Source organism: Aspergillus lucknowensis (genome assembly GCF_044049455.1).
Source record: "Aspergillus lucknowensis strain CBS 449.75 chromosome Unknown BJX67scaffold_29, whole genome shotgun sequence".
Taxonomy (NCBI): domain Eukaryota; kingdom Fungi; phylum Ascomycota; class Eurotiomycetes; order Eurotiales; family Aspergillaceae; genus Aspergillus; species Aspergillus lucknowensis.
The window spans coordinates 1-24,607 of record NW_027263573.1 but is presented as its reverse complement, the minus strand read 5'-3'; the positions used below and the strand labels follow the sequence as shown (position 1 = coordinate 24,607).

Sequence of the window (24,607 nt, the reverse complement as noted above, 5' to 3'; positions counted from 1 at the left end):
GCCTCCCCTGAAATCCCCCATTATCAAGTCCTCACACTCGACTATCAGAGCCGGAGGAACAATCATTGCCTGTCATGTTATCCTCATGGATAACGACCCAGCCTTCGCATTTCCCTTCTCCATCAGGCAAAGGCCTCAGGCGCACATACGGAACGGGCGCCGATCGCCCTAATTCGACGCCTTCACTGGCCCATCCCTCCTGGCCCTCGGTGTCAAGGACAAATCATGCTTGAGAATACTGAGACTTGGATGAGCTTGGCTGATCTTGGTTGATCGGTCTCCAGCTCCTGCCGGTTCCTTATCAGGTTCGCTGCCGATGCTTCCAAGGTTGTGTCGTCGGGATCTCGCGTTCAAAGGAGCTTCCCCCGCATTGCGTGCAGTGGAGCGTCCTTACCTCGGGCTGTCTCTGTCCACCTCACGCTCATTCTCCAACGATAATCCAATGGGGGCCTTTGGGGGAGACAATAGGGTATCTGGGGAATAATAGTTGACGGACTCTCTCCTCTTCAATTTTCCTTCGGGAAACGTTCTTCTGTCCGATTGAAGGAGCCCCCTGGCGTCGTCCCCAATCTCTCCCATCTATCAAAAGCACCTCACGCGGCATACCGTGGATATCCGGTCACAATGAAAGACATCCAGGGGGATGATGACGCGCAGCTCGCGGCTCTGGGGCATAGAGCTGAGCTGAAGCGGAATTTCTCGATGCTGTTCGTTTACCTTTTGATGAATACGAAGACGAGGTTGATATCCGTCGCTAATTGACGCTTGATTTTCGATGTAGGTCGATGTTGGGATTGGCGTTTGCTATTTTGAATGTATGTGTTTGCCGCCACAGACGCTGGGAATGAGCACGCCGGCTGACGGAATACAGTCGTGGACCGCTCTGGCGGCCAGTTTGAATCTTAGTATTTCCTCCGGGGGTTGTGTGAGTGTTGTCTATGGTGAGTCGACTGAATTTGAATCTCATCTATAAATCGCTGACGATTGCAATAGGCCTGATTACAGCTGGTATCTGTAATATGTGTATAGCGGCGTCTCTTGCGGAATTTCTCTCGGCTTATCCTACGTGCGTACCGAAACCCGGCCTGTGTGGCAAGGAAGCTGTGTCTAATCTGATCGTGGGACAGGGCTGGTGGGCAGTATCATTGGGTTGCGGGTAAGTTATGCTTCGGACTGTTTATTCGAGTGTGTCTGGGGGTGATTTTACTAACGCTTGCAATTTTCAGCCAGTTAGTATCCAGTGTCTATACATGTACAGCTCTCGCTAAGCGGTATTTCAGTCTCATGGGAGCGGTGGATGCCAATCCTATCATGGGTTACCGGCTGGGCGAATGTTTCAGGATGGGTGGGTGGGTACCATTCAATATACTAAATGCTATCGCTAATAGTTTCGAGCTCGCTCTGACTGCCACCGGCGGACTACTGGGTAGCACCCTCCTGATGGGCATTGTCTCGCTGGTTTATCCGGTAAATATGACCACCATTAGTTCCCTGCGCCACATCTGCGAGTGAGAGTTCCTGAGAGAATCGTGCTAGTTATTCGAATTCCAACGTTGGCATCAATTCCTGATGTATGTTGGGGTTAACCTTATTGCATTTATTATCAATGCCTTCATGAACTCGGTGCTTCCTCTGGTCACGAAGAGTGCTTGTATGTATCCTTGATATCCCCTGGTTCTAAGTTGCTTTTTCCTATCATCCCACAGAAACTGATAGGACTACTTTAGTTATATGGTCTCTTACAGGCTTTGTTGTTATTTCTATTACAGTGCTTGCATGCGCATCACCTGATTACCACTCTGGGAAGTATGGAAGACGTTTGGTTGATTTTTGTAGAAGGGCGTGCGGGCTAATGATTCTAGGTTTGTGTTTTCGGAGTTCATCAATACGACGGGATGTATGTTGCGTTGTCCAGTTTTTCGTTGGCGGATGAATCTGATAGGACTTAGGGCCTGATGGCGTTGCTTGGCTGCTGGGGGTAAGTTTGCCTCATTATGAAGCTGAGGTTTTGCTGACTCGACAAGTTGCTTCAAGGTGGCCTTGGTTTGACAGGATTTGTAAGTCCCCTTCCTTCATTTGGGAGAACGGAACTGACACCTCAAGGATGGCGTTGCGCATATGATCGAAGGTACGGAGAATGAATGATACTTGGAGAACGTATTGACGGCTATTAGAAATTCCAAACCCGTCTGTGGTCGGCCCAAAGATCATGATTGGATGTGTGGGCATTGGTATCTCGACTGGCTTGGTCTTCCTTATTGTGCTACTCTTTGTTGCGGGGGATATTAACCAAGTCATTGAGTCTGCTGCAACACCACTTCTGCAAATCTTCAAGAACGCAACGGGGAGCAATGCAGGTGCGATCTGTCTCCTTATGTGAGTTTTTCGCCCTCTTGCATTATTGCCGGTCGATGCTAATCAATCTTGCTAGGTTCCCGCTCGTGTGCATCGTGTTCGCGGCTACTGCCATTATGACGACAAGCAGCCGTATGAACTATGCATTTGCCAGGTTCGTCAGGTATTTCTACATACATTTTGCTGACATGTCGCTGAGACCAAGCAGAGATGGCGGACTTCCCGCTTCTCCATTCTTTAGCAAAGTTCATCCGAAGCTCAACGTCCCTCTCAATGGCCTGTATTTGACAAATGCTTTGGTGATCATATTTGGGTGTATTTTCCTCGGCTCTTCGAGGTGCGTTTATTTGGCCCAGTAGCTCCGGAGATGTAACTGACACTCAGACAGTGCATTCAACGCTATTATCTCCTCCTCGGTAGTAATGCTGGACATCGCATACGGCATCCCGATTGCAGTCAACTGCCTCCGGGGTCGCCAGATGCTTCCTGAAAGACCATTCGTCCTGCCCCATACGCTAGGATGGATCGTTAATCTGGTACGTCTGACTCCCGTATATTCTGTACGACACGCTTTCCACAAATAGGTCAACTGACTTTCGAAAAGATCGCGCTGGCGTATATCGCGCTAACAACCGTGCTCTTCTTGTTCCCTCCTGAGCTCCCGGTGACGGGTAGCAATATGAGTAAGTCATCCGCGAGAGCTATGTCTCCGAAGATGCTAATCTGTGTCACCTTATAGATTACTGTGTTGCCGCTTTCGGGATCATCTTCGTCGTGTCGGCATTCCAGTGGGCCGTTGATGGGCGAAAGAACTTTACAGGCCCACGTGTTGACGCGGAGGTGTTGGCCGTGGTGGAGGGGAGGAGTGTGCCTAGTCTTGAGGCGGTTGCCGAGCAGGGGACACATGGGAAGTAGCCGAGTTCGACTGGAGGATGTCGATAGAGCCTTGCTATGTCATAGATGGGCATAGGGGAAGGTAGGAAAGTAAACACTTAAGGTGGCTGGTCTGATGGGACTCGAAATGGAGGGTTTATGTGAGTTTACATGCGGATTGTCCCAAACATTCTCCAGTATACCGTCCGGGCTCTATAATAGTGTTCTACGAGCAGCGATCAATCCGCATGGCCCGAGTCCTGTAGAGTGCAAGATGGGCAGCACAACAAAAAAAGATCAAGTAAATGGTTTCACCAAGTAAATCCTCAAGCTCTGTTGGTTGTCAACTCCAAATGAAGTATAGTTGACGGAAGTCCTCAAAGTCGCTGGGTCTCTCAGCCACCAGGGTTCGCACCGCCGTCGGAGGTATAAGTCCTCATATGAAATTGGACGATTGAATTAATCCGTCAGCGATATCGATGACGGTCGACAAGGGCCGAGAACAGCGTTCGGGGCGCGTACCTCGCGACATGGTCACATTCGGGCGCCACAATTTTGGGGGCTCTGAAATGGTCGAGATTGGCTTTGGTTGCTTGAAGCATACCTTTATGTCACATAAAACAGATAAGTCGTGCAACCGAGGATGGAAGCCCTATTTCAAAGACTATATTAGTACTTGCTACCATATTTATAAGGGGGAATAGTATGTTTCCAGCAGGCGAGGTGGGCTACAGCATGGGTCTATCGATGACAGTTCGGCCTTATGGACGATAACATTAGCTATCAGATTTGAACGGAGCGTACCTACTTACTTTCTATATCTCCTATAGCCTCTAGATATTAGCTATTTTATACTATTAAAGTGTATATATAAATGCTGTCAACTTAAATCGGTATTTCTCGTACACACCAAGGTAATGGTCATAAACCGAATGAAATGAGGGTCCAAATTCTTGAACTATTTGTAATCTCTCTATGTATAGATAGTCCCATCTGAAACTTCCTGGTATGATCGTTATAATCCTTATCACGACGATGGCTGAATTACTCAGTCAATCTGGTTGGGCAAAACTTATAAAATATTGCTGTTAGTATAGGAGTATTGCCCTTGAATCTCCATTAACTATATTGTTGAATGCTTTGTACACAGTGGATGCCTAGTCAACTATTGGCGCGCCATAAAGGCTTGGTATAGTTGTCTCATGGTGGCTGAGCAGCACCACCTCGTAGCCTTTGCTTCTTTCAGGGGGTGTGTTGATGGAGGGGCCGCCAACAGTCAGCCTCTGGCCCTTAACACATGCCAGAGTCTTCAAATCCTTGAGCTTTCTGATTATTGTATTTCTATGCTCATTGTCTATTTCTGAGCGGAACTTCGAACATGACTTGAATGATAATATACCATTAGCAAAATAACAGACCCTGATCCAGGCACGAGGCAGACAACTGACCTATATGGATAACAGTCATTCTGAGCTTCCAACCCCTTAGAATGGCTTGCTTTGTGCGAGACTAACTGTTGAATGAAAAGTCACAAATGCTGCTCCTTCTGGTGTCACTTGGCTTAAGGCTTTATAGGCTTTATGTTTCCTCTGCATGTATGCCCATTCCTTTTTCATCGAATTATGGATCCTGGGAGCCGGTATCTTGCCAGATGACGTGGAGCCAACCAGTGGTCACTGCAAGGGCGAAGTGAAGCATCATTCCAGCACATGAGCCAAGATTTAGTGCAGCTGTTTTTGGCGATAGATCTCCAAAAGATACTGCAGTTGCCATAGTATAGACTACCCATCGCTCCTGTAAGGCTTGGTAGCAAAAGTACATCGTAAATATTTTATAATAAGCTCATCAAACATAATGAATATAGACCATAATGAATATAGACGGACCCGTGTGCCATCACAAGGTCTTACATAAAGGTCATGTAAGAGGACAGCAGGAATTTCTGTTGCTTCTGCCGACTCCTCCGTATTTACTTGGACTTCTGTTCAAGTGCATTTAAATGCCAATTCCAGGATTATGAATGATCAGCAGCAGTATGTCTCCTGTCTGTTTGGCCCTGCTGAGAGATCCTGTCCACGCAGAATGCCTTATCAGGTAGCCTACGAAGGGCTCCAGGGCTCCAGGGCTAAATAGTCGATGATCTGCACTGACTTACCTCGGTGGATTGTTGTTAGTCGGGCAGAAGCTGTAGGTCAATGAGAGGGGACGCCTGCCGTGAATTCAATCTCCCTTGGCACTCTACCGCAAGTAACTGCTTTTAGCGCCCTTGCATGTGGTGGCATGCCCCAATATTACATTGAAAGCACTATTGTCTTACGGTCGAGGACCGCATGAGAAATACCTAATCGAGCATAGAATCTAAAGCTCCACATGTTGCTGACTGCATTCACTGGTCACACCGGTCACACGGGAATGGTTTTTATCGTGCGGTTCGCCAGCCTTTATTTCGCGGCATCCCCATATGCGAACCAGCGAACCAACAAATTGACTTGCCCTATAGGTGTATCTGAAAGTGAGACATGCATGCCTTTGCACGTCCAAAGCTTATTTATGATATACTCACCTGATTATGTACATCAGTACAGAAGAGAGTTTGTAAGTTCTTGCGAGCTGACTCTAGATCAGAGTTGTGTGATTAGTTGGGTTGCTAGTGGCAGACAATAATGCAAACCAACATAGGTGATGTAGGGGGATATGCTTATTAACCCTGGAGTAAGGAAAGAAGTTATTCTTTTATATAGGGATATCATACCACAAAACTCATGTTTTCTACTACTGGCTGAGAAACTACTCTCTTTGAAAGTCCAATTTCCGGCCACTACCACCGGCTCCGATATCCATGTCTAACGTCATGGCTGGTGGAGTCCTCATACTTCTTTCCCAATATACGGAAGCATTGAGGTTAGCGGCTCAGATTGCGAGCGTCCTCTTCATAATCCTTTGTCATACTCGGCACACGGTACATGTCTACAGTGCTAGGTTCAGAAAACGACGGTTGTGCCTCGTGTTGCATGCATTTACCGGGCTCTTCGAATCCTTTCGATTTCAGACTCGTCTAGTGATCAAGAACGAGCATATTACACCAGACAGTCTAGATGTTTTATCTTGCGTTGTGTGGTCCTGGTCGAGTTTTGTCCTGGTGAGCACGCTACGACGTGGTGATCCACACACCACTCGACCTCCATATCAGGCAGCTGCTTGTCTGCGGCCAATCATCTTGTGACTCATTTCATCCTTCCTAATATCCTCTAGTAGAATATAAATCGACCAAGTGTTGACCGTAGTTAGTCAGCCCACACCCACAATCCAAGATCAGACCAGGGAAAATGCGGGAAAAGTATCACAATAGAACGAAAGTTGTTCAGGTGGTAAATTTAAAGCAATATGCACCTGTTCATCCACCAGCTCAGCCTGTTGCAAATTAGTGGACAACTTCGAAGCCTTCATTATCCGTATATAGACCTCTTCAGAACCCACGCCAGCCCAGGCCTAATCCACAAATGGGGTAGGCTTTGGGCCAGATCTTGTAGCCCACAAAGGACCGTGGGTGGCTGTGCTAAGCATAATGATGGTTGAACCATGCAGCAAGAATTAGAAGTGGATATATATAGGGCATTTCACTCTGTAAGGATAGCACATAAGGTGTTAACCAAAAGAATCATTATCTTACTTCAACAGTAGGCCTGTATCTATAGCCCATCATGGGCCATGAGCCCCCAGTTAGGCAACAAATAATATAAACATGCCAAGGCCCGCGGCTATCTAACTTGAAACAACGTCTCGCCGTAATATTGAGTATTTCACTTACAACCCACTCTGGAAGCCATCGTTTTAGAAGGAAATAGGGCTGATATTAACGCTCAACAGTCTTAATAGCAACCAATGCCACCTGATAATATTCAAATGCATATTCGTCTTGGCTCTTGCGCTTCCATCTTGAAGTCCGTAGCTGAGGATTGAGCTCTGGGCGTTGAGGTTCGGTATAATCATGGACAGCAGCAGTAAGAAAAGCTTCTTTCTACATCTACATCATTATCTAATCCATAATTGAGCTCCTCCGTGTCACTATTTGATTCCATTCCTATCTCATCAAGCTTATCATCCGTTTCGTCCCTTGCTGGCTCAATGCCTTCCCTAGAGAAAAGTTTCTCTAGCTGCTGAGCCTCCCTTTCTTCAAGAAAAAGTTCTTGAAATACAAAGAGATATTATCAGCTCTTGGATTGTTTCAGATCTAACTCGTTCTCAGCCATAATGATACACATCAGGAGCAGTATCGGAAAGTCGTTCGTCGCGGGCCCCGGTCGCGGGGACTGAAAGGATATCTCTCACAGGGGCCGCAATGGTGGGAAAGCGACTTTATTATGTCTCCAGAATGGCAGAATGGAAGAGGTCCAACATCAATCATATATATCGATATGGGCAATATAAAATTAATCTCGATCGAGAAAAGGCTTACGACGGTCGAGGTATTGTGTGATCTCATCATCCACTACCCTTGGCTGCTCTTTACTCCCATTGAGCGTCTTATCAGTTTCTGAGCTTAATATGACAGTACATTGGGATTCTCGTGAGTCCTGACCCCCAGAAGGATGTTCGTGTTACGAAGGAGCTCCTGAAAGGATTTGCGGAAAGTGCCTCGCTGTTCTGGATTCCGATCAGTCATCAGAGAGAATTAAACATTGGTTAGTAGGTCCCAGCATTGTAGTAATAACATAAACATGCCGTGGAACATGAATCAGTCTGATCACAGTACTCATCAAGCTTTAACTGACTAACTTCGAGTGCATCCAGCATCTACTTTTTCTATGGAACATACTTTCGCCAGAGCTGCTCTATTGACTGTTCACAATGTTCAAAGAGCTGGTGTAGATTTTAACCACATAATATTCATTGCTAAGTAATAGATCTTCACGACCATACTCGAGCGCAGAGGGTGGCAAAGGTGTCACTAAACCGCCTTGCAGGAGGAGCATAGGGAAGGGTGAATTCCATCGAGTTTTCACATATTGAATAGGGACTAGCTTCAGATTCTTTGTCTGGAGATGGTTGAAGGTCTCCCGATCTAACGACACGGTGTACCACTCGTAGCCTTACGTAAATGAAACCGGAAACAAACAATTATGATTGCTCGTCAAATTCTCCACGAGGATTACTTTGGGATCCATGAGGCGTCCACAGGATGGGCTCAAACTCCTGGTTCTGAAAGTGAGCCCGGATTCGTCGGCATCAAGGTCAGCCATGACCAGTGACAGACATAGACTCAGAGGGAGTTTCTACCTCATGGACTATGGACTGAACTTGGCTGCAGCACAGAATTCCAGGCCCAGCAGGCCTACTTTGATGATTTACGGGAAAGAACAGGAAGATGTCTGCTGAGTAATGGAAGATATGCTGAGGCAGAAAAACTGTTTCGATATGTTGAAAATCCGAGAAAGAGCTTCGGAATCCAGACCCGTTGATTAATTACAATCGGTATTTCTGTCCTGTTGGAGGTCCCAAATTGGTGGCACGATACCTAATCCATACGGTCATACCATACTGTCGTTACGTCACTGGCATGGCCCACCAAGTTCCCCAACCATAAATCCCCAGCTTCTCAACCCTGAGAGCTGTACAGAGTACTCTGTTACGCTTCGGCTTTGGATAAATTGCTCTCGAGACGGACGAAGATCGTCAATACACATGGCTTTCTAGCTCTTTTAATGGATCTAGAGCTTACCAAGCTCACAAAGAATTCCGTACGCAACCTGACATCGTTTCAACGCCAAGCTTTCACCTCCCATCAACCGCTTCGAGTCGGCAACTCGCAATGTTTCCCTTCAACCTCCTTCGATCCTTCCTCCCATTCGCCGAAAAGGGTTTCTTCTCCCTCCCTCCGGTCGAAACGATCGAGATTGATACAGCGCACACCAAACCTGCCCGAGCGCTTAAGCACCTCCTCAAGCTCAACCACGGCAACTACGCGATTCTCTGGAACGAGCGCAAGTTCCACAACCATGCGCCGCACTCACTCTGTTCGGCTTTTTTACTCGGCGCGAGTGCAGACGACTTGAATCGGCTGTACGAAGCAGAGTCAAAACAGCTGGACCCTTGGGTTGACTCTCCAGGGGAGATAAGTACGTTCGACTGGAGAGATTTTCTGGGCAAGAGAGAGTATGAAAGGGCTTTCGTGGATTTCTTTGAGGATGAACTCGTTCGTCGTGGGTATGATTGGAAGAAGGTTGTATTCCAATATCTATTCTCCGGAAAGGAGCCACTCTTCAATGCTTTGACGTCTGATCGTACGCTGCCTTCCCGTCCCCTTCAACATTGCCCATTACTAACAGAAAAAGTCGGCCATCCACTCATCCACCTCGCCTATGCTTTCGAAGTCTCCAGCCGCGAAGTCGCAATGGAAGCCCTCTCTTTAACAGCAGTCTGCTATGGACAACCGCACAAATACCTCGACGATCCCTCGTACTCAAAAGCCCAGCCCTCCTACACCTCCACTTCCCCGCTCGACATCCTCTCCAAAGTCCGCGTCGATAGACGACTCCATAACCTCTTCTCTACGCCGGGTGACCATAACTTCGAGATCATCTTCCGAGATGCAGAGGCTGTTATACTCGATCACTGGAACGCCTGGAGGATTGAGCCCACCAACGCTATGAAGGCCTTCCGCGAGAGCCAGGAAACGGCCGTCGCACTCCTAACTGCCTCATTACCAACCACTAAACGAAGCACTGGAGACGCAGACGCGAAATACGACTTCTTCTTCGTTCATGTTCTCACAACCGTTCATGCCGTCCGCGTCCTCCTCCCGGCCATCCCCTTGAAATTCCAAATTCCCCTTCTCCGGCAATGGTGGCTGATGACTCTTGCCATGTACATCGGTCAGCTCAGACCGCAGATCAAACTCGATTCTGTCAGGAAATATGATGTCGCAGGGAAAGGCTGGGAGTATGTCACCGATAAAGCGTTGAAAGGCAACTACTATACAGAGACGCACTACATTAAAGCTGTTCGTGCGCTGAGGGATATGGCACGAACATCGGGTGATCAGGATGAGTTCTATCTCAAGGCTGCGGTGAAGTTTTCGGATGGGTTTTCTGGGTGGGGAGGGTTTGTTTAGGTGCTGCTGTACTAAATTTCATGGTCCAAAATCTTGTTCTTCGTTTCACTTCTAAATTTTGTTCGGATATCTATTGTCTGTATTTTCTGTATTATAGGGTTGATCCGACTAATACCTTGCGGCCGGAGCTGGACACTCTTATGACTGGGCTTGGGCTCTGGATGTTGGGAGATTAACACTATTGCATTCTGTAATGGCATTGGGATGGCCCAAAAAGTTTCTCAATATGTTAGATAATTCTTAGCAATGTTCCTGGAGTCTGTGTCAAGAGCGAGAACACAAAATTGGTGCCTTAGGCAGAAACGCATGAAATCATGTGCACGCGGTTGGTGTTTGCGCTGTTTGCGCTTTCCTCTCCAAGTATCAGATTGCCTGGTCACCAACCAACAACACCCGGAAAAGTCCCAATATCTATCGCAATGGAACAACACACAGCCCAAGTGAATGATCCCATACCCCTCCGCCTCCACGCGGAATACCTCCCCAACATCCGCCAAGTCAGCCTCCAGATCTCCATCCCCGCGAACGCCGAGCCCGAAATCTCTCTCTCGGAATCCCGCCGTGCCGTCTCGGTCTCAGTCTCCCTCCCTGAACCGATTGGGGATGTCTCCGAGACGATGAAGCTGCCGGTTCGTGCTAGCGAAGCTTCCAGAGGACTTCTGCGTGCTTCAAATTTGAATCCGAATCTACACTCAAGTAGGAGTCGAAATGAGATTGGGACGGGGACCGCCGCGGACAACAGCAGGGATGGGAGAGGTGTTTCGGGTGAGGAGCGGGAATTTTCGTACCGGATGCAGGTTGATGATGAAGAGTATCTGCGGCGACAGCGTGATACTGTGGAGGAAACTATGGATAGCTTTGTCCCCTGGGCCGCGGATGATATGAAGTCCGCGACTGGGTTACGGTGCAGGGCGTGCGAAAGGGTGTTTCTGGACGCGGCTACCGCAAATGCGACTATTTCTCCGCTTCAGTCGGAAGGAACCGATACTGACAAGGTGCAACCCGTGGGATGGGTATGGAAAGATCTGCCTAGCGGGAATTGGGCTGAGATGATGGATTTCTGGCATTGTCATAAGCCGGATCCTCGTGAGGATGGTACTGATGGTACCTCGAAGCCGTTGGCTGAAGATGAGAATTCCAAAGTGAAGGGGTATGGTGCGTCGAATCAGGTTCTGGCCAGTCCCGGCACTGTTCTTGTGGATGTGGCTACGTTTCTGGTCTCGAAGACAGAGTGTAAGGGCTTGAGAAAGGTACGCAATGCTCTATTTCTTCTTCTTATCTGCGCTTCACTGTATTTTCTTCCTCCGTAGGCACATTATCGCTCTACTTCACATCAGTATTCAGCTCTTGTGGGCAACAAGAAGGAGACCTTGTCCCTTCCGTGATCAGGCCTTCGATACAATTGCCCTAGAACCACAAAGTCTTACTCTCGGTGCAGTTGGATCTGATCCTTGGTCTTGGTGGCACGATGGCTGAAGAACAGCGCAGTTATCCTCTCTAGATGGATTTCGCGCTTGTTCTCGCCTCTTGTTGTCCTGACCTGCGTATTCTTCTGCCTCGGCGGCGAGACTACGCCTCGTATTTTCTACGTTGGTTGGCTCGAGGGATGGCATCAACGCGATTATAACGAGGTACATGGATGGTCCCCGTAATAGCTGTAGTCAAGACAATGATTAGGACGGTCAGAATAAACTTATTAGAGAACTCGATTTTGCGGCTGTGTTTTTTTATGTCCGTTATCGGCTCACATCGCTAATGGTGAGGACTGCCAGGTTTTGAAAGATCGCGCCGATAATCCTCTTTGGCTGTCAGAAGAAGAACTTGTATGCGAGGCATGTAACACGTTGATCGGCGTGGACGACACAATCGCCAAAGGGTGGAGGCTGTTCAAGACGAGTCTTGTTGCTGTGTTTCCAGCAAAAGGAGGGGTTGCTACGGAAGCATACTGGGAAAGCCACCCAACCGAGCTCGTAATCGCGGCCCAGTTGTTAGAGCTCATCGAGCGCGAAAGCGCTCGCAGATTCATCATCCACTGTGGAAGAAACGATGGCCTCCTCGTACGTCCATCTCTTATCCGATATTCGCCGTCTCTCCGTATCAACTTCATCTTGCTCATCATGCTAGGTATGGGTCTTCAACCCTGATATGCGCTACTCGAATTCAAGCACCGAACATAGCATCACTTCACAACGAGCGATGAAAGTCTTTTTCCAAACCACAGCAAATGTCGATGAGCTGCTCCATCCCCCCCCGGGGAGGATGTCCTCTCTGTCTTTGGAAGAACTGAGGCTCCCTCCAGACACTTTCACGTCACTTTCGGATGCGCTAGAGGAAAGTAATCGCAGGTTTCCACGTTCAGCACGCACTTTCCAGCAGGACTGGAGTGTGGGAATTCTGCATCGGTATGAGAGATCGAAACCGACTTGAGGAAAGTGCGACCTCGAAACTCAACTAGGGGCTGAAACTGGCACCTCCCATACAAAGGAGAAAGCCAAGCGAGCCCGGCGTCTTTGTCTTCATCGCCGCTATCCCATTGTTCAAGCCAAGGTACTCGATCTGCCCATCAGTTATTCCAACCATCGCACTTTCATTGAAAGCCCAACTATATTTAGCATAGGCTCACTATTTGTATGTATTTACGCCTTCCTTATCACGCTTCTTCCTTATCTGACTCAACCCCCATTCAAGGAATGCCTCTACCTCTCTCACTCAATATTAACACTACATTACATCCAACGACTTCCACCATGGATACACCACCTCTGACCCCCAAGCACTCCTCTTTTCCAACCGAGGACAATGGAGACATCGTTACCTGGGAGCACATCGAAAGCACAGGCGCCGCAACAAGCCGAAAGTCAGCAATTGACCTGCTATCAGAAGATTTCGCAAGGCTCTCGATCAACTCGCACATGGACCGCGAATCTCGACCCTCTGTGGTACATGACGAATACATCGGTACTTCGGTCTCCTCAGACGACGATCCTCTACGCCATCCCGGAGCGATCCCTCCAACTATCAAGGTCACGCCTCCTGATGGGGATGACCCCAGTGTATTCCGTCGTTTCGACGCCGGAGAGCAAGGGGGTGCAGTAACTCAGCATGACACTCGATCCGGACTTTATTATTATCGTTGTTGCGATGCGTGAGTTGAAAGCATTTTCTGGAGGGGAGTGCAGGGGATTCGGGTATTTTCGTTTACCGTGTCCGTTAGCATTTGTTGGCGTTAGATGGCTGGTTGTTTCATGCTCCAGTCGGAAACCTGGAGATCGTTTGCTGTGAGGTTATATTAGTTCTGGTTCGGTGATGCAGACTTTAAAATGGATAATATGAGCCGGGGAGTTCGGTTTCTTGAGCTGTTTCTGTTGGATGGATAGACTGGGTAGAGTGTTTTAGGGCTAGGCATAAGCCGCCGAGGAGCCCACCAGATTTGCGTTCAAAGGCTCTGAGACACTGACAAGCAGGAACCAACTCCTGTAAAAAGTAGACTCGCATAAAAAGCAACTTTCAGGGCTCGAGGCCCAATATATTTAAACCTGGGTATTCTGTCGTCGCACTGTCCCTCTCTGATACAAACGTACAATTTAAGCCCACTACCAGTCAGGCCTGGGTCGCCCGTCATATACACTCCTCACTCGTTTATGTACAGGATTTTTGTCAAGCAGCCGTCACTTATCACTTGATCCACGCCGTGATTTCGTGGATCCGGCAGATTTAACCGTCGAAAGGCGTCTCATACGGACGCTCAGCCTGGGGAGTGATTCTCGCCAGGTGGCGTCTCTGGCCATCAGCCCAGTCGAAGAGCGCACTGTGGCAGGCAACTCGGTTCTAGATGTTTGTTAACTTGAGTATTCCAAAATATCATCATTGGATGTCTGAAAAGGGGGGAATACGTACGTCCCAAACCACAACTGTGCCGGGACGCCATCTCACGCGGGTTTGGATATCCTGGGAGAGGGCGATGTGGTCGTAGAGGAATTTCAGGAGGAAGTCGGATTCTTCCTTCTTGTAACCGACGATGTAGCGGGTGACTGCCATTTTGTGAGTTTGGGGTGTCCTTACGAGAGAAAGCGGATGGAACGGGGGCTTACACTGGGGGTTGACGTAGAGTGCCTTCTCCCCTGTTACCGGGTGGGTTCGCACAATCGGGTGCTCCGTCTGGATGGGGTCGCGACGGGCAATACCGCCTTTGTTGAGAGAGTTGTTGACTTGTTCGACACCGGAGTGGACGGCGCGGAGGCCGTGCAGGCGCTTCCGGAATTCAGGGGAAAGACGCTTGTATGCCTGCGCCATGTCTCCGAAGAGCGTGTCTCCACCACTGGAGGGGCCATCGAGAAGGTAGAGGAAAGTTGTGCCGGGTGGTTGTTCCTCAAAAGTCACATCCGAGTGCCAGGTGATTGAGTTGGTGTGGCCCGCGAGGAAGTCGGCGCCGCTGGTGTCATCTGCGCCGCGGTGCACGAGGTGTACCTCCGGGAATCCCTTGGGGGCTCCGGAGGTTTGATGGATGTGGTGGCGGCCGAAGTAGCCGCCATACTCGAGCGCCTTGTCGATGGGAAGGTGGGCGAAATCTTGATCGCGGAAGGCGACGACCTTGCGTTGCGCGACGAAGAGGGCGAGTTGGTCCTTGCCTTCTTTTGTCAGCTGTGAGAGCTGGACGCCATGCACTTCGGAGCCGATGGTGGGCGTGAGTTCGTCTATGGTGTGGTTGCCGTCCTTAGGGAAGAGGTCAGGGAAGGATGGGTCGGCGTCCTTGCCATGGTCGTAGTGCTCGAATGGCTGGAGTGGTGGGTATCTATTCGTGCGTTAGAAAGGTACGCATCGGAGGCTGAAAAGGCTGTTCCATGCAGATACTGACCGTTCGGTCTCATTGTCCCAAACGGGAAGGTAGTTTGGGAATGATGCAGGAGGCTGCTTCTCGGTGCCCTTAACCTCATCTGCGTGCTTGTAGGCCTCTCCATATCCGATCAGGTTCTCCTTGTTATGCCCCGCTTCGGTCTTGAGGATAGACTTGGGCAGTGCCCGAAGGGAAACAGGTTCAGCAATAGATGGTGCCATTTGTGAATGTTGCCAATTGACAGTCTTGGACTTGGACTACATTCAAACTGGAGCCTGCGGACCCTTGATCGTGTTAAATATCCTGTGTCCGCCTCCATCTCAGCCGATTATCCGATACATTCTGGCGCAATGTTTGCGGGGTACGACAGATCGGCTCCATCTTTTCTGGATAAGTTTTGAGTCAGCAAGGCGGGGTTTGTCGAGATGAAGACGCTCGTTCAGCACCAAGATTCTCTCGGGCGAGACAACTGTGCAGATCGGATCTCATGAAGATGGCTTCTCTATGGCGTGATAGAAGCAAGGAATGACCATTGATGATATCGATCGTAGACCTGATTCGGCGGTTGACGAGCCATCTGTCATGGCAGGTCCTTTATCAATCTTGCGAAGCAGTCGGGTTTCGGTTTTTAGTTCAAGGAGTCCCTCAGCCTGGCGCTGTGAGGCACACTGAGCTGTGGTTGAGGTAGGTCGAGGCAGGTTGAGGGGCCAAGCATGGCGCCATCGCTGTCCTCCTTCACGCAAGGCCGAAAGCCTAACGCCGAGAGCTGCAATCGTCTGGAATTTCATCACTCCACCCTCCTTCAACCAACTCTCCACCGCAGTCCCACTACTCCAATCTCGTCGATTTGAATCACCATGTTTTGAGATCTCCAGATGAGCATCCTGTGTCGAGGAGAAATGTTAGCATTACCATTGATAGTGTTATGGGAGACGGCGAGGTTCAGCATGTTACAGTCGCGGCCCCCTGGCGCAGCAACCCAGCCTGGAAGCTTTGTTTCGGCATCTCGATCCAGTTGAACGATCGGACGCCAATCATTGTTTAGCTCGATGTTGTGACAATGGCGACATATACACTCATCGCACACCAATCTGTTGGTCATGTTGCAGCCTTGAGCTGGCATCGTGATAACCGGATCGAAACCCCAAGCAGTTGGAGGAGCAAAAACAGGTGGTCGGCATGAACTCTCCGGAGAATCATTGCTTCAAGCTTACTCGTCTCTGATATCGTAACCGCAGCAGAGCTTGCGTGATCCCAAGAACCCCACAGCCCTCGAAACAGTTGCGACCTGCGGAGCGCCTCTGAGTGGCCTGTTTTGGCTGATGGATAACGGGCAGGATTCCTTTCTGCACTCAAGACCCTCGGCTGATTCCATGCGTTACGGTGTCCACGGATTCCATCCGATATCCAGAATGAGTATAACATGAAGATGCCCTTTCGCTCCTACAAGGAGCAGCCAACGATTGGCTCCGATGTTAAGCGTTATCCACTTTTACACGGACACCAGGCGAGCTTCGTCGGGTGCTCGCGAGTTTGATGTTCGAATGGCGTGATAGCATGGCAAGTCAACCAGAAGGGGAAAACCACCTGGTATGCGGCGTTGGACCTGAAGGAAGCTTTAAATTCTCCCGCTACCCCTTGGCTTAATCGGCAATTCTCTTAGTCGACCATTAAAGGCACTGGATTTGTCTGCAGCTATGGCGAGCTATATCGACAAGATGGCTGCAAATGATGCAACTGTCGGCGTCGCAACAGCTGCCCCCGTCCGGGATGAAACAAAGAAGGAGCCAGACGCGGCACTCGAATCAGACTCATCCTCGAATTCCGGAAGCAGGGAACGAGGTCGGTACAGGGAGTTTAATGAATGCGCATTCGATACGACAGAGGATCCCAGATTCTATAAACCAATTCCAGAATATGAAGGTATTCATCGCTGGGATCCAGAATTCGACTGGACGGAGGAAGAAGAGAAGCGACTGGTCAGAAAGGTATTCGCCTTATTCTCATTGCAAGTCGTGGCGGGTCCTGATATCGCCTTAGATCGATTGGAGAATCTGCACATTCGCTTGTATCACGTTCTTCGCGCTCCAGCTCGACCGCGGTAATGTCGTCCAAGCACTGTCTGATAACATGCTTGCGGACCTCGGGATGAACACCAATGATCACAACACCGGACAAACAATATTCTACTGCGCCTTCCTTTTCGCGGAGCTTCCGTCCCAACTCATCTCCAAGAAATTGGGACCAGACCGATGGATCCCCATACAAATGATTGCTTGGAGCCTAATCGCAGCATGTCAAGCATTCCTCCAAAACAAGAGTGCCTACTATGTCTGCAGGGCGCTTCTGGGGCTCTTCGAGGGTGGATTGTGAGTCTCCCGTCACTTCTCTCTCAAGGTCTGGGATGTTTTGCTGACGGCTTAGTAGCATTCCTGATACCATTCTCTTTCTTTCGTTTTGGTACAAGTCGAAGGAGCTACCAATCCGCTTGAGCTTTTTTTGGGTCTCTTTTCAAGGAACTGCTATCGTTGGTGCTTTCCTAGCATTTGGATTCCTTCACATCAGACGGGATGATGGAACCGGTGGATGGAGATATCTATTTGCGTATGAGGGTCTGATTACCGGCGTCATCGGTATCATTGCGGCCTTTTGGATGCCACCGTCTCCAACACAGACGAAAGGTATTTTGAGGGGTAAGATGGGATGGTTCAACGAGCGTGAGGAGAAAATCCTGGTTAACCGAATTATCCGAGATGACCCAAGTAAGGGAACAATGCATAACCGCCAGGCAGTGACACCCAAGATGCTCTGGAACGCCCTGAAGGACTATGATCTGTGGCCAATCTACTTGTTAGGTCTGACTTGGCTGATCCCCAACACCCCAGCGACTAATTACATTACCCTTCAGCTGAAGTCGTTGGGCTACAACACGTTCCAAACAAATCTGATGACTATTCCGGCATACGCTCTATTTATAATCAACCTCCTCTTTTGGACATGGATATCCGAGAAGTTCAATACGCGGTTCCTTCTCGGGATCGTCGCCGAGGTCTGGTGCTTGGTGCCACTTATCGCCCTTGCCGTCCTCCCTGATGGAACCAGTCCATGGGCATTGTGGATTCTCAACGTGATTTTGATTGGGGCTCCCTATGTGCATGCTATTGTTGTAGCCATGACCTCGAGGAATGCAGGTTCGGTGGCAACGCGGACAGTAGCGAGTGCGCTATACAACATGATGGTACAGGTCTCCAACATCATTGGCAATAATGTAGGTTACGGACCTCTCCTAACTCCATCATGTTCGCATACTAACTTAGGCCTTTCAGATTTATCGAGAACACGATAAGCCATACTATCGGGTCGGCAACCGGGTTCTCATTGCCTTGTCCGCTTGGAGCTTGGCTCTTTTCGTTTTCGCCAAATGGTACTATGTACGACGCAACAAGTATGTTTGCTCCCATTATCCGGCCGCTTCACCCATGCTTACTCTCAACGCAGGCAAAACGCAGAAGTCTGGGATAAAATGTCAAGTGCTGAGCGGGAAACCTACCTTGCCGCCAATGGCCCCAAAGGAAACAAACGGTACAATTTGTTCACAAGGCGTGTTTGGAAATCTACTAATCGCACCGCTAGGCTTGACTTTCGGTTCACTCATTAAAGAATGTGGGATACTGATGGACGGCCCCAGTGCTGGCTACTGGAGTTCTCATAACAAATCTGGACGGGCCCACTTTATTGAGCAACGAGAGAACATCTCATGTAGAAGTACAGAGATAAGACTTTGGAGTCCCTCCCAACCGAGACACCTGCATTAAGGCCAAATAAACTCGCAAGCTAAAAGAACCAAACAACTATTCTCCAATCACATACTCACACCCCTCATCCCCGATCCAAACCTCATGCCGCTTGCCAGCTGGCACATCCACCCTCGCGCCCACTCCGAATGTCTCCTTCTTGACCTCCCCATCATGCAGCTTGACATTATCATCCGGGTAGGTGATTGTCAGGGTCCCACGGCGGATGAGATGTGTTGTCAACCCGCCATGTGTGTGAGGTGGGTAGTATGCATTGCTGCACTCTGCATCAGGACGATGCCGAAAACACATATTTGAAGCCGTCAGCTTACCTTCCATCCGTCCAGGTGAAGACATTTCGAAACCCCCAGTTCCTGACAAGGCGCTCGCTCTCATCGCGAGTGCCAATAGGATATGTTTCTACCATGATTGATCAAGGTATGTATTCTGAAGAAGAGAGGGAGCGGCGGGGCCAGGAGTAGCAGGGACCTGGGCGATGACGTCGAAGCAGGCACCGAATGCTGCCTTAAGGCAGAAACAAAATCGGTCATGTGGGATTGTCAATTGGTGCCAGAAACACGAGACTTCAAGAACTATCCAGAAGAGGAAGGTGTGATGAAAATCCCAAGGTCCCCAGGTCAATTGTTCTGAAGAAGGAACCCCAGAAGACCCGGGGGGGGGAACTTCCTCTGCAACCTTGGAACGACAGAGCGTTCTCCCTATTAGCTGCTAGATGGCTGGACTTGGGGCTTTAATTATAGTACATTGACTCAATTCCTCCGCCCCTTCATATATGGTACATTAACCCTTCTTCGAAGACTCCGATCATGCTTTCCGTCCTTCGTTGGTTCGAAGTAAAGTTTCCTTCAGTGAGGGCGATGAAGTGACGGTTCTGCCTTGTTCGTGCCGTCAGCCTGCATCGAGCGTACGTGTATAGGACATGGACATTGCACTGCCTGTCCTCGAAGCGGTTGTTACGGGTGTGCTCCTAGTGAGGGAACGGTACTTGGTTTAGGTCGGTGGTGATTTCGCGATATTGGAAGCATCTGTGCATACACCTATTAGAGAAGAACACTGATTGTGTGGCTAGGAAGATTTAGGTGTTGAGCATACCAGATGCGATCGATTCTTTCAGCATGGGGTCCCGCATATGTGACAGTATTTGCCTGGGATGACCCAGGTCTCTTTTCCGCTTCTTTGGCATGATGGGCAGCGGACACCGGGCATCTATATCGCAACGCAAAGATTAGGGGAGTTCAGAGTTATCGGATAAGAGCTGCGAACACTCACGGTCATCGTGTTGCTCCTCTCTACTTGGGCGGGTGGCTTCATTGGGTCGACTGTCTGAGCCCTCTTGGTGGGCTGAGAAGATTGTTTCTCATGGGTAGGATGGTCGAACATGGTTAACGTCTCTCAGGGGTGGGTCAGTGATCGAAGGGTTCAGAGTGCGTTCAGCTGCTGAGCTTCAAACTTTGGGAAGCCCTCTTTATATGGTTCGTCCTGGGATTAAATATCCTGGGCCCGGCGCGGGAGATCTTCAATCTAGCTTGGATCGATCCATTGGGGTCGCTATTAGACCACATTCAATGCATCCAAAGAACAATCGCAAGTCTGCCCCTCCCGCGCGAGTCCCCCCATTCCCCAAACCCCCTGTTATCAAACATGTCATGTCGGCGTCAGGATTCGTTCGGATTGTTCGGATCTTTCCGTCAATGACTTGCATTCCAGAAGGAGGCCTGTGGGTCGACTCGAGGCGTGATAGATATATGCGCCGCATCCCAAACCTTGGATGACACTCAGAAAAGCAAAAATAAGCATACGCAAAAAAAGAGGATTCCTCGAATCGCCTATTGACTGTTACACACATACTTTGAAAGCCGTTTGTGAAATTTTCGATGCGAATTCAGTCATCGGAAAATGCCTAAGAATATACGTGCAGATGTGACTGGTTCTCGGAGTCGCTACAGCGAAAGAGCTATTTCATCTCTGTTGAAGGTTCGGCAAGGTGAAACAACCACTCCCACCCTGATGACAGCTGTCTAACGATGTACCGATCTGGGTGGAGCTTGGGGGGAATAAGACCTGCAAATGTTACTCTTGCTCAGGCGCCCCCATGGCCCCATGTGCGTCTTTGCTATCACAGCCTGCCCAGGGGTCACAGCGTCGATGATTGTCTTCGCGACGCCAATCCAAATGCTGTTGCAGTCATGCTCGCCGAGTTTCACCCAATCACAATGTGGATCACCAAGAGGTCTTCAACAAAACCTCGAGTCCAATTTCGGAGTGACTCAAAAATTCAGCAGTCAAGAATCATTCCGCTGGTGTCTCACAGGAGAAATGGTTGTTCAGGTGCGCCACTCTTTGTGCAGCCTATCAACCTCAGTCCCGTCGGCATGGTTTATCCCTGGAGCTTCTTCTTGGGTGATCAATCCTGCGTCGAACTATCTGTACATTAAATTTTTGGGGTTCCGGCCGGTCGGAGACGCTTGGGACGACTAAACTACTTCCGCGGCCTCGGGGATGCCTCAGCTGGAGGCCTGATCATGCAGGGCGCCATCACATCCTTGTGACGAAATGGCGGGTTCATCCCTTGGAATCCCATGGAGGAGACTCCCCTTCCTCCGTCGATCAAATACCAGTCAGTCATCTGCGTTCAAAGAATTTATGAAACTGCCTTCGCATATCATGGTATGCCAGGGCTCGGATTGCAGTCGTTTTTGGAATCTTCCGTCTCTGAAACGAGGTAGAACCCTGCTCTTTGTGGGATCCACGATTGAGGCGACCTGCATGGAGCACGGGTCCCACGGTGAGCAAAGCTGAACTCTATCGAGGGTCTGGGGTAGTTTTCCGAGTTGATGATTCGGAGTCTCCGCCAACTGGGCGTCGATCAGTATATTTCTCAGTTCTTGGCTTCTCACCTTGGGAGGATGCATGGACACTGTCACGCAGGCTGTCCGGCGGGCTGTCCAGCACTGCGGTGATATGAAAGTGGATATTGGACACATAAAGGATATGTGGAGCAGACCATCTCGGCACATCATCTCTGGAATTTGCCAACGCTCGGGTGGAAGCTGTCGTCCGTCAGAGCTGAAGAAATGCAGGACATCCTTTTCCCGACTCGAAACCTCAATTCACACCATCCCTGCTTCGATTTGGTTCCGGGGATGCAAGACGACACGACCCGCGAATTCCAAATTCACTGCTCCAACTTCCAAGTGGCAGCGGTCAATTTCCCACGCTAATCGAGAGTAGCTCATGAAAGACTCCATTGCCAGGAGGGAAGCACACCACACTAGTCTCCATCTATTTGGAAATGTGACAGGTCCAATTTTTGAGCCTGCAGCCACGGCCTGTCAAAGCATGGTCATTCAGGCTTTGAACAAGGAGGTTTTTTGACTTCTCTCCGTCGGGTTCAACCAACGGGTCTTCCTTGCCGCATTTTTTTTTTTTCTCCTCGTTTCTTCTGACATGATTTTTTTTTTTTGCTCACCCCTTTCCCCGTCCACCCGATTAGGAAAGGCGACATTGATGGATAATGCGCTCTTCGCCGTCCAGGGTCGCGGCAGCTTGGAATTAATCCCAATCTCGTCTTGATCAAGAATAATAACGAATACTACAGCCTTCGTCTCCGGGAACAAGCTTGTCGAGATCCTCTCACGCACACCGCCAATTACGGAAGCTATCGAGCATATGGGATCAATGACAAACTGAAGTTCTTTGAATGGCATTTGTCCTGTTGCAGCAGGAAATGGAGACTATGGGAGGTGGACTCGACCCTTGCTGCCAGCTCCTTCCCAACGAAGCATATCTTTCCCTTCTCCCGACTGACCCCGTTATCAGGGTTCCAGCGACTTGGGGAAGGATACAGAATAGTTTGCGCCATTTCTGTTGTTTCCAGGGAGCTTCGACGCAAGACGGTTCCCGTTAACAAGTTTCCTGCCGGACAAGTTCGGCTGCAGGCGTTGAGAGACGAAGTGGCAAGCTCCGTCAGGCCTATGATTGCAGTCTCGATAAGTTTCCAGTAATTTTACAGGCACCGCCGAGGCGAGAGATAGATGTGCATTTGCTCCTCTCTCACATCGCATTCATGAGTCTTTCAGGATGGTTTCACAGATTCTACTATACACGTGGTCAACTTTGGACAACCCAGCTCAACAGGGTGCTGACCTGTGGGGGGTTGGTAGTACCGGTAACTAACGATTCGAGGTTACCTCTGGACCGCTCTCGGATAGATGGCTCCGTCGGCCAGTGCTGCACCGGAGTTGTCATTGCCCGGCTCGCTCCGCTCCCTAAACCTTCTCAACCTGCTCATCGTCCGGCAACTTCTCAGCAGTCTCCCCGCTGGTGCCGAGGACCCTCGCCGCATCGGCCGTAAGTCGCCGAGCATGTCCATACTTCTTCCGATCCTTGTGTAGCTGCTTCGAGAGTTTCACAGCGCTCTGCTCCCGGTTTGTGAAGAGATAATCAATCTCCTCAAGGGTGAGATTGGCCGTTTCAGGGTAGCAGAAGTAAACCAGCGGAACGAAAGCGAAATTGGTGCACATGAAGATGAGGTAGGCCTTCCACTGGAGCCGGTTGATAATCACAGGGGTGATCATGACAACAAAGAAGTTCTAAACCTGTTAGGAAGACTTCCTCCCAGAAAATTCATAGGTACGTACCCATATCCAGTTCGACGAGATTCCCACCGCCGTCCCCTTCGCACGTGCATGCAAGGGTAGGATCTCCGGGACATATACCCATGGGATACAGTTCACGGACGCTCCGAAAGCGAACATATAAATGAAGAAGAAGGCCACAGAAGCCGAGGAAGTCTCATGCTCATTCTCCTTACCCTTGAAGCTGAGCAAGACTGAAACCATCATCATGCAGATCCCCAGAGTGAATGAGCCCCACATCATGGGTGCACGGCGGCCAACGCGGTCCACAAAGAAGGTCGGGAAGAAGCTTCCAAGGACAAACATGATTTGCACGCAGCCACCAATGATCAGGGAGAGATTGTGGCTGAGACCAACGTTGTTGCTGAGGACTGTTGGGATGAAATACCTAAATGCCTGTTAATTGTTGTCGACGAAATAAATCGCGAGAGAGGGCAGGGCGTGCATACACAATAAGATTAATACCGCCGACTTGATTCATGAATTGCATTCCGTATCCAAGCAACCTTAAATAGAGTCAGACGGCCTGTCGCCGCGGATTCACTTGAATGAAAGGGGAGAACATACACCCTCTTCCCTGTGGAAACCTGATCGCGCTTCAGGATATTCCTCCACTTATACTCTCCGTTCTTCAACTCGATTGCAAGGGCATCTAGGATCTCGGTCTGCTCTGCTTGAATCTTCGGGTCGTCTTTCGGCCTGCCGTAGACGTCGCTCAGGATCTGGAGTGCATCTTCATTGCGGCCCTTTGAGTAATAGTATCGTGGGGATTCCGGCACGCCAAAGACGAGGAAGATGACGACCTACACGTTCGTTGAGGGTGAGTGCGCTGCATTATGCATACTTACCGGAATGGGTGTTAACTTACGAACGCAAAAAGCATCTGACATGCAATGGGAAGCCTCCATGCGATTTGGCCGCCGACGAAGCTCATCCCGTAGTCGAAGAAGTAACTGTACACAATTCTCGTTAACCTTGGGGG

The 24,607-nt window shown here is 49.6% G+C and overlaps 11 protein-coding genes across 11 annotated transcripts; 6 read left to right on the top strand and 5 right to left on the bottom strand.

Annotated features, from left to right (window-relative positions):
• Nucleotide 1: 1 nt before the first annotated feature.
• Nucleotides 2–3,551, top strand: BJX67DRAFT_153654 (GABA permease GabA). The gene is made up of 20 exons (XM_071024829.1): nucleotides 2–707; nucleotides 782–815; nucleotides 872–941; nucleotides 994–1,066; nucleotides 1,128–1,156; nucleotides 1,227–1,229; nucleotides 1,281–1,345; nucleotides 1,396–1,467; nucleotides 1,537–1,651; nucleotides 1,728–1,806; nucleotides 1,863–1,897; nucleotides 1,950–1,978; nucleotides 2,025–2,057; nucleotides 2,104–2,128; nucleotides 2,175–2,376; nucleotides 2,432–2,509; nucleotides 2,564–2,692; nucleotides 2,744–2,891; nucleotides 2,960–3,038; nucleotides 3,095–3,551. The coding sequence occupies exons 1-20, from the start codon at nucleotides 625–627 to the stop codon at nucleotides 3,268–3,270; spliced, it is 1,557 nt and encodes a 518-aa protein (XP_070884722.1). The 5' UTR covers nucleotides 2–624; the 3' UTR covers nucleotides 3,271–3,551.
• Nucleotides 3,552–5,490: 1,939 nt separating this feature from the next.
• Nucleotides 5,491–5,908, top strand: BJX67DRAFT_357166 (uncharacterized protein). Its single transcript, XM_071029464.1, has one exon. It carries the CDS (start codon nucleotides 5,599–5,601, stop codon nucleotides 5,890–5,892), a length of 294 nt encoding a protein of 97 aa, XP_070884721.1. The 5' UTR covers nucleotides 5,491–5,598; the 3' UTR covers nucleotides 5,893–5,908.
• A 1,275-nt stretch (nucleotides 5,909–7,183) lies between these two features.
• On the bottom strand, nucleotides 7,184–7,778 carry BJX67DRAFT_357162 (uncharacterized protein). The gene is made up of 2 exons (XM_071029463.1): nucleotides 7,281–7,778; nucleotides 7,184–7,229 (listed from the first exon to the last, which is right to left on the bottom strand). Exon 1 carries the CDS (start codon nucleotides 7,712–7,714, stop codon nucleotides 7,490–7,492), a length of 225 nt encoding a protein of 74 aa, XP_070884720.1. The 5' UTR covers nucleotides 7,715–7,778; the 3' UTR covers nucleotides 7,184–7,229; nucleotides 7,281–7,489.
• A 942-nt stretch (nucleotides 7,779–8,720) lies between these two features.
• BJX67DRAFT_153606 (questin oxidase family protein) lies at nucleotides 8,721–10,597 on the top strand. Its single transcript, XM_071024827.1, has 2 exons — nucleotides 8,721–9,509; nucleotides 9,561–10,597. Exons 1-2 carry the CDS (start codon nucleotides 9,038–9,040, stop codon nucleotides 10,337–10,339), a joined length of 1,251 nt encoding a protein of 416 aa, XP_070884719.1. The 5' UTR covers nucleotides 8,721–9,037; the 3' UTR covers nucleotides 10,340–10,597.
• A 161-nt stretch (nucleotides 10,598–10,758) lies between these two features.
• On the top strand, nucleotides 10,759–12,766 carry BJX67DRAFT_372916 (HECT-type E3 ubiquitin transferase; the record flags this gene model as incomplete). The annotated part of the gene is made up of 3 exons (XM_071031317.1): nucleotides 10,759–11,589; nucleotides 12,112–12,396; nucleotides 12,464–12,766. The coding sequence occupies 3 exons, from the start codon at nucleotides 10,759–10,761 to the stop codon at nucleotides 12,764–12,766; spliced, it is 1,419 nt and encodes a 472-aa protein (XP_070884718.1).
• An 866-nt stretch (nucleotides 12,767–13,632) lies between these two features.
• BJX67DRAFT_388937 (TauD/TfdA dioxygenase family protein) lies at nucleotides 13,633–15,394 on the bottom strand (the record flags this gene model as incomplete). Its single annotated transcript, XM_071034433.1, has 4 exons — nucleotides 13,633–14,167; nucleotides 14,237–14,370; nucleotides 14,431–15,131; nucleotides 15,195–15,394. 4 exons carry the CDS (start codon nucleotides 15,392–15,394, stop codon nucleotides 14,054–14,056), a joined length of 1,149 nt encoding a protein of 382 aa, XP_070884717.1. The 3' UTR covers nucleotides 13,633–14,053.
• An 83-nt stretch (nucleotides 15,395–15,477) lies between these two features.
• BJX67DRAFT_153241 (uncharacterized protein) lies at nucleotides 15,478–16,297 on the bottom strand. Its single transcript, XM_071024825.1, has 2 exons — nucleotides 16,128–16,297; nucleotides 15,478–16,057 (listed from the first exon to the last, which is right to left on the bottom strand). The coding sequence occupies exons 1-2, from the start codon at nucleotides 16,209–16,211 to the stop codon at nucleotides 15,659–15,661; spliced, it is 483 nt and encodes a 160-aa protein (XP_070884716.1). The 5' UTR covers nucleotides 16,212–16,297; the 3' UTR covers nucleotides 15,478–15,658.
• A 573-nt stretch (nucleotides 16,298–16,870) lies between these two features.
• Nucleotides 16,871–18,831, top strand: BJX67DRAFT_372914 (putative transporter; the record flags this gene model as incomplete). Its single annotated transcript, XM_071031316.1, has 6 exons — nucleotides 16,871–17,161; nucleotides 17,214–17,542; nucleotides 17,601–18,441; nucleotides 18,500–18,618; nucleotides 18,672–18,755; nucleotides 18,807–18,831. 6 exons carry the CDS (start codon nucleotides 16,871–16,873, stop codon nucleotides 18,829–18,831), a joined length of 1,689 nt encoding a protein of 562 aa, XP_070884715.1.
• Nucleotides 18,832–19,024: 193 nt separating this feature from the next.
• Nucleotides 19,025–19,394, bottom strand: BJX67DRAFT_382425 (uncharacterized protein; the record flags this gene model as incomplete). Its single annotated transcript, XM_071033240.1, has 2 exons — nucleotides 19,025–19,244; nucleotides 19,300–19,394. The coding sequence occupies 2 exons, from the start codon at nucleotides 19,392–19,394 to the stop codon at nucleotides 19,025–19,027; spliced, it is 315 nt and encodes a 104-aa protein (XP_070884714.1).
• Nucleotides 19,395–20,935: 1,541 nt separating this feature from the next.
• BJX67DRAFT_153287 (uncharacterized protein) lies at nucleotides 20,936–21,536 on the top strand. The gene has a single exon (XM_071024826.1). The coding sequence runs from the start codon at nucleotides 21,056–21,058 to the stop codon at nucleotides 21,464–21,466; it is 411 nt and encodes a 136-aa protein (XP_070884713.1). The 5' UTR covers nucleotides 20,936–21,055; the 3' UTR covers nucleotides 21,467–21,536.
• A 1,720-nt stretch (nucleotides 21,537–23,256) lies between these two features.
• Nucleotides 23,257–24,559, bottom strand: BJX67DRAFT_372913 (general substrate transporter; the record flags this gene model as incomplete). The annotated part of the gene is made up of 5 exons (XM_071031315.1): nucleotides 23,257–23,580; nucleotides 23,629–24,013; nucleotides 24,075–24,131; nucleotides 24,193–24,428; nucleotides 24,494–24,559. 5 exons carry the CDS (start codon nucleotides 24,557–24,559, stop codon nucleotides 23,257–23,259), a joined length of 1,068 nt encoding a protein of 355 aa, XP_070884712.1.
• Nucleotides 24,560–24,607: the final 48 nt, after the last annotated feature.